Source organism: Eptatretus burgeri, chromosome 9 (assembly GCF_056783735.1).
Source record: "Eptatretus burgeri isolate ZD-2024b chromosome 9, Ebu_testis_v1, whole genome shotgun sequence".
Lineage (NCBI taxonomy): Eukaryota > Metazoa > Chordata > Myxini > Myxiniformes > Myxinidae > Eptatretus > Eptatretus burgeri.
Window position 1 is genome coordinate 86,242,709 of NC_140969.1, and position 7,500 is coordinate 86,250,208.

Below are 7,500 nucleotides of genomic sequence, written 5' to 3' on the forward strand. Positions count from 1 at the left end.
ATTTGTTTTAATTATGATTTATTTTTGTGGTTGTGAGGGATGGGGGCTGTGTGAATAATTTTATTCATCATTTGTGAAAGGTAAAAGTGAGTAATTAACTCTGCTGTTTGTTGGGAAAGTATGTGAGGCTTTTTTTCTTTCTACTGTAGGCTTATTGCCAGGTGATTGTTGTACTTTCAGATGGGGATATGCCTACAGCTTGCATGGAGAGCGCAGAATTTTGCTAATATCAAAATATCGTCCAATTGTAAATATTTATCAATAATAATTGATTAAGAAAGGGGTTCTTCTCCATCATTTAACTTACTAATGTGGGTGTGCAGGGCCGTGAGCATATCCTTGCACACCCAGAGCTCATCAGCGCCATCGCACGCAGTCTGCGCTCTGAGAGCTCCCGCACTAAAATTGCTGCACTGGAGATCCTTGGTGCTGTGTGCTTGGTACCCGGTGGACACCGTAAGGTGCTGCATGCCATGGTACTTTTACAGGAGTATGCTGCCGAGAGGATCCGATTTCAGGTACTGCCCCAACTTTGTGCACATGCCTGCCATTTTGCCTTTCCTTTCTAGATAAATTACCATAATGTCATTTAAAGTTAACATGAATGGTTCCCAGAATATATAATACACCCCTCAGAACTTGATGATGGAGCTGGATCAGAGAACGGGCCGATACCACGATGATGTGGCACTCAAGACGGCCATCATGTCTTTTATGAATGCAATACTCAGCGCTGGGCCTGGCGAGGTTTACATTGTTCTACCATTGTTGTTTCATTATTGTTCTACTTTTGTCCTGTATTCACCTCAACCCCCCCCCCCCACCACTCCCTCACATTACCTCAGTCATATATTCACCTGATATTTATATCTTCTTTGCCATTTCCTTCTTAACCACCTTCCTCTCAATCATTCTTTTTATTCCTTTTCATTTTCTTCTTTCAATACATTGTCATTATTCCTTTTTGCTGCTAGGAACGGTTGGAGTTCCGGTTACACTTAAGGTACGAGTTGCTACTTCTTGGGATCCAACCCATCATCGACAAGTTGCGCACTCTTGATAATGCAACGTTGGACAGGTCGGTATCTGAAGCACAAACCCCAGATATTAAGGATTTGGTACCAAACACTGTTTTATTTTCCATTTATCTCCTGCTCTCTCCCATCCACCCACTTTTTCAGACATCTTGATTTCTTTGAAAGTATTCGAAACAGTGATGAGGCTGAACTTGCAAAAAGATTTGACATGGCAAGTCTTTTTATTTAATTATTATTTCTTGGTTTTATGACAAATCTTTGTATATCTTTGAAATTGTATGAAGACGTGTGTATAATATAATATATATATATATATATATATATATATATATATATATATATATATATATATATATATATATATGTAGTTACGAATTCTGGCCCTTCCGGCGTGCGATCGGCCGCTTGACTCGAATGGTGACCGCGTCGCCCACCGGAACGGACAATTCAGTCGTGACCCTCTTGGAACTATCGCCAAGGAGCTAGTCACGGGTGGGGGTTTAACCTCACCACAACCCAGTCCGCATTCTACCCGTGCGAAATAGGGTGAATCGCCGAAAGTCGATATACCTAAGTACTCACACGGGTAACCTACCGAGGGGTTGTACCACGCCACAGGTCGACTCTGGAAGCGAACCACTTAAGCGGCTCGTTCCGTGCTACAGGGATAACCGAACAGAGTTATCGTCGACCTTGACGGTTCAGATTAGTTACCGGGTGTTTTAAACCCACTATCAATCCCTTACGTGATGAAAGATGGAAATTCAACAAAGGAAAGGACGAAGCGAAACGGGGGAACAATTGGACAAGCACTTATAATGCGCGACACATGGAAGCATATTTCCAGTCAGCAACAATTAATTATGCACGTATACAGAGGCAAGAACAAAAGCAAGAACGAAACGCAGAGCTACAACCAAATATAATAATTACACTGGCACTTATGCAGGTCTAAACTTGACGGACTGGCGCCACACACACACACATTTACACAAAACCCAAAGAAACAAAAGTGGCGACTTCCCTTTTTGCGCACCGAGTCCTTCTCCCACACCCTCAGCTTTCAGCTCCTCCGGCGTGGTCGGTGAGCTCGAGCTTCGCGCCGGCACGTGTTGGCCGCTCGACGCTATGGATGGGGTTTTGGGGAACGAACCTGGTTTTCCGGCGCTACCTCGGTGCGGACGGGGGGTGGGGGGGGGCGGAGAAACAGTCGATACTTGGGGCCGAGAGAGGGGAATGGCAGACGCTCCGTCCCACCAGTGGGGTCTCGGGACCACACCGACTCCGACTGACCCTCTGACCAGGAACTCTCGAGCAGGAGCTTCTTCTCTCTCACCACACCATCATGTACAAAGGGATCAAGCGCGTTTCTGAACTCTCCTCGTCCGCCCCCTTTTGTAGCGCGGGGCTCCGCCCTGTCGCTCCGCCCCGTTCTTCGCTCCACCCCTCTTCGAAGTGTTTTGAGAAAGGTCTCGACAGGTGGCGTTCCTCCTCCCTGATCGCGTCACACCGCGCATCCACCAATCAGGAGCGAGCTGCCCCACCCCTCCCCTTCACACCAAGTGCGGGGGGGAAAAAACCCACAGGCTTCAGAAGTGCTGTTGTTCTGCCAATCCTTTTCGGACGGTTTCTGTGGTGCGGAAACCATCTTACCATGGTCCGCGGAGGATGGCGTTCGTAAGTGGGCGTAGTGGCAAAGATGGTGGTGATTGTTGTGGGGGTGGTGTGAGCGTGGTGGGCATTGTGGCGTAGTTGGTGGTGGTGGAGGTTTGTGGCAATGGTGGCTCAAAATAACGATAGATAAATAAAAACGGCTAACTAAAGCGTCGCAGCCCGAATGAATCGCTAATATTCCCTCTAAACAACGGGTGTGGGCTAACTTCACATGAACTTATCGATATATCTCACCTGAGGACCCTTTATGGTGTATTGCGAATTTCCACAGCCGTAACACTACCACCTCCCTTTTTTACAGACTCGTCCCGAGTCGTCGAATTTTCGTGTGCCATTATGTGTAGTTCTCCCCTCGTACGTTTTACCTTCGGATTCTGAGTGCGACATTCAGTGTATTCGTGCCCCCAAAATAAATAACCTGAGGGCTGAGTAACTAACTCACAAACACACTCATTCAGACGACTTAAATAAAATTGCCGGCGCTAGACTGACATGCCGGGGGCGCACTCATTTGTACAGTACATCTTACCATAACTTACAAATTTTACACTAAACCATGGCCCAGGATCAATGGACTCTGCAAAGAGAAAGCAGTTAGCAGGGAGCCAGGCTGCTCGCATGCAGTCTCTGGCTCATGGAATGCAGGTGTGGGGAACATGGCTGGCTGCTCACACGCAGTCCAAGACCTCCCCCTTTTTAACAGGGATGCAGTGAACAACGGCGCATGAGCTGCGCAAATGCAGTCTCCGTGCCAGCTCAAGTGGCACACGCAATGAACACAACGGATGGATGGATGGATGGATGGACGGACGCAAACACGGTGCATGGGCCGCCACTGCAGGCCCGTGTTGTAGCTGACAACAGGGCAGTCCTCGCAAACTGCGCGACGATCCTGGCGCACATGGCAATGAACAAAGGGGGGGGGGGGAATGCAAAACAGATCGGGGGCAAAAGATGATGAGGGCAGTCGGCATGGAATGGCAAAGGTGTGCAGGCAAGGCATGGCAAAACAGGGCCGCTGCAGCAAACACAGCCGGCAGACGATCCGACCGGCACAGGCCTTGAAGCACAAACAGCCGTCAGACGATCCGACCGGCACAGGCCTTGCAGTAAACAGCCAGCCAATGAAGTGGGCCAGCCTTTGCCTTTCAGTGGAGGTTGGTGGAGGGAGTGCGGTGGTGCTGCCCACTCCGAAGGCGGGCTCGGACCTACCCACTGTCTCCCTCCCAACCTTTTGCCTTTGCCTGTCTGTTCATACCCACCCCTTAATTTGTAAAACCCAATTTAGCCACAACTTATTTTTTTTTCTTTATTTTCACTTCCCTTCTATAAATCGTCCCCTAACCCCCTTCATCGTTTTTGTTCGGCTAACCTATCGTCTCCTAGCCTACTCCCAACCCCTATGTTCCCTTCCTGAAGGGGAATGAGGGAGAGCTAGCGTCCTATGTCGAGGCCCAACTCAAGCCTCGGGATGGCCTCCTCAGACTTCAACGATCTCAACCCAAAGTGGGTCCAGCGGCCTACAACGAGAGTGAAGGGATGGATGGTGCAGAGGGGTACACTTCCTATCTACCCTAACCATTAACTCTTAAACTACCTCGAGGCTTTCAACAAGTGCCTCTCGCTTAAACTATCGGTTCTAACAACCAAGATTCCCGTCGCCTGTGTTGGTGTCCTCTCAAATTCCGGGCCATGCCCTCCAATTTTCTTCCCGTGCCCTCACACGGTCTCATGGCTGGGACACGTGGCTCCCTTGGCAGGAACTACCCTCTGCCGATTCCCCAATGATGGCACCCCTGGGCACTACACTGCCTCCGAGCCTACCAGCTCCCTAAACACCGGGGAGTGCCCTCCACGGCGACTCCCCTGAAATGCTCACGTGGCAGGCTGGCTTCCCGGGCCCCTTTCCGAGGGTCACCCGTGCCCACTACGCTATCCCGGCCCCCCATGGGCCCTTGGCCTACCACGGCCGACTCGCCCGGGGTACGCACTCAGTGATATTCACCTTTCGCAGCGACGGTCCCAGCCCGCAGCCACGCTCCCAGCCCGTCAACATGGCTCCTGCACCCCTCCAAACGGGTTTCGAGCCTACATCCCCACCAACAACAAAACGACTTCCATTTTGTCAATTTAACCAACCCAGCTAACTCACACTACACTGACCCCGGGGTCCCTTGGGCGGGAATCACTCCTCCCCCCAATCACTCATCGCACCATGCATTCCCCATTCACTCCACACATACAGACCCGCTGGCCTCACTCACTCAAGTACATTTTCATTTCCACACACACCGCTGAATCCTGCCATCCTACTCACGACATCCCCTGACGACCTCTTGCTCCCACGTCTTCCCTTAAACTACAGCACGTTCCTTTTAACACTTCGTAGCTTAGCGACGTCCCCTCTACACATTCAAAGTCTGTCAGTCTCCAAAGCATCAAAAATCATTTCCCCTCCTAAATCTCAACTACAATCCCTCGACCTAATCCATTCCATGGGCCCCATGAGGACTTACCCTGCCCCATGAGACCGGTCTAGCTTAGCTAATCCTTCCCCCTAACTCGTGTTATCCTGTGCCCAGGCCAAGGGAATCTTCCACCCCTTGCCTGGGAATCCTGTTCGCTCGAAGCGAGGCTTGCTTTTAAAAAAAGTTTGTTTATTTATTATTATTATTGCGCAGCACCAGCGCAGCAACTCGCAACCTGTCCTTTTTTTTTTACTCCCCGTGACGTCGTGGCAGCTGTTCACACACCTCGTCCCTCTTGGACGGTACCATCCGGCAGGGATTCACCCTCCTGCTGGATTCCAACCCGACGTGCAGCCATGACGTCACCCTGCGCATTAGAAAGCAAACCTCGCGTTTCGAGGCGTTCCCCACGCGAACACGTGCTCTGCCCGTTGGAGCTTCACACACACGCTCGCGTGGAGAACCCATCCGGTCCAAATTCATATCCAGCCTAACCTTTGTCCGTCAGCGGGCTCGGCAACATCCACCGCTGGCATTTCCGGACCGGGTTTCCCTCCCGCAAGCGCGCACGTGGCGGTCTCGTGTGAAGCACGGCCCGAACCTCGTGCTCGCCGCTGGGTAAACCCGGCACGGTCCCTGAAATAGCTACGGCCGCTACTCGGCCTTTGTCCCTCTGTCACCATCTCCATTCAACCCACGCACACCTGTGTGTTACGGCGCTCGCACACCCCGCCATTACACTCATGCTGGGAGACGCGGCTGCTTGTTCACTCATGGCCACCGTCATCTCCCTTACACACAGCGACCTCACACACGCGGTTTCTTTCACACACACACACACACACCCTTCTACTCACACACGCTGTTCCTCTCACACTCGGCCGTTCACTCGCACACGCACTGACACTCACACGCGGTGCCTCATCCACACACGGCGTGCTGGGAAGCAAGCACTTTGGCACACTCGCCACCATACCACTCACACACAGGGTCGTACTCTCACCTTTCATCACACACACTGGGACAACCACGCTGGGGATTAGTGCCACCACAAGGGGTTATGGGGCCTCTATACCCCCCAAGCTCTCCGTGCACTTGTCCACAGCACTCGCCCCCTCTATCTTGCAAAGCTCGACCAGACCCACCTGGTCGTGATCAGCTTCAAGGGAGCATAGCGTCTCCCTCCGTTCCCGAAGGAGGCTATCCAGCTGCTCGCACCGGGTCATCAAACATTCTGCGAGCTCGCCCCATTATCCTCCACTCCCTCCGTGTGTGTGTGTGTGTGTGTGCTCGTCCTTAACCCCATCCAATTCACCCTCTATCTCCCGTGTCTCTGCCAAATCAGTCACCTCATCACCCATTACCTCCCTTGTCTCAACTATTATTTCTGCCGTCTCCACGTATCTTGCCGTACACGTCTCAGTCACCCTCTTTACTTTTTCACTCTGTGTCACCGTCACTTTCTCCGTCACCTTTATGCTTCTCGCCGAACACTTCCCCGGAATTACTTCGTCCTCACCCGCCTCCATTGCGGGCCTGACAGCCGTTGCACTCCCCCTCAGCTCGTTCGCCCCAGCACGTGGAGCCGCCATTATGCCCACTGTTGTCCGCGTTTCACTGCACGCTATTGCCTTCATGCCCACCTGCAGGCTTTGGTCCATTTGCTGCATCTCACCCCGCATTTCCTTCATTTCTTCTTTCATTCCGTTCTTCACCTGCTCTGTATTAGCATTCATGTGATTACTCATCCTGCACGCATTTGTTTTTATTTCATTCTTGTTTGTTTCCATTTTGCTTTCCAATGCTTGTTGCATATTCGCCAACCAACCCATTCATAGCTGGCCCATGTTGGGTGGGTCTGCGGCAATCGCTTCGCCCTCATCAGGCGTGGATTCGCCGGGGGCTCGGGAGGGAATTTGACGGAGGTGGGGAGGGGGGGTGCCATATACCACGGCCGCTGCCGCGCCCAATTCGGGAAATTTATCCTGCACGGACATGTCCTGCTCGGGGATTTCATCCTGGGCCATGGATTCTAACAATCCCACATCCATTTCTAATACCCCCGGCTCCCGCTCACCTTGAGACTCCATATTATTTCTCGTAAGAGATTAAAATTTTGCCTGCTCTTCATTTGGGGGTGACGGGGGGTCGCCTCGCACACGCCTGGACCGATCCCCATGAATTTAGCCTGGAGACGGGAGAGTTTGTTTCCCGCTCGCTGACACCACTGTTACGAATTGTGGCTGTCTGGCGTGCGATCGGCTGCTTGACTCGAATGGTGACCGCGTCGCCCACAGGAACGGACAATTCAGTCGTGACCC

At 51.8% G+C, this 7,500-nt stretch overlaps 1 protein-coding gene across 6 annotated transcripts in view; it reads left to right on the forward strand.

Moving 5' to 3' along the window:
• The window catches only part of LOC147020531 (disheveled-associated activator of morphogenesis 2-like), a 332,638-nt gene that overhangs the window by 185,645 nt on the left and 139,493 nt on the right, over positions 1–7,500 (forward strand). For all 6 annotated transcript variants that reach the window (XM_085895960.1, XM_085895958.1, XM_085895963.1 and 3 more), the window contains exons 7-10: positions 324–518; positions 637–747; positions 975–1,078; positions 1,182–1,248. In XM_085895960.1, coding sequence (XP_085752086.1) covers positions 324–518; positions 637–747; positions 975–1,078; positions 1,182–1,248 — 477 coding nt within the window. The remainder of the gene's footprint in view (positions 1–323; positions 519–636; positions 748–974; positions 1,079–1,181; positions 1,249–7,500) is intronic.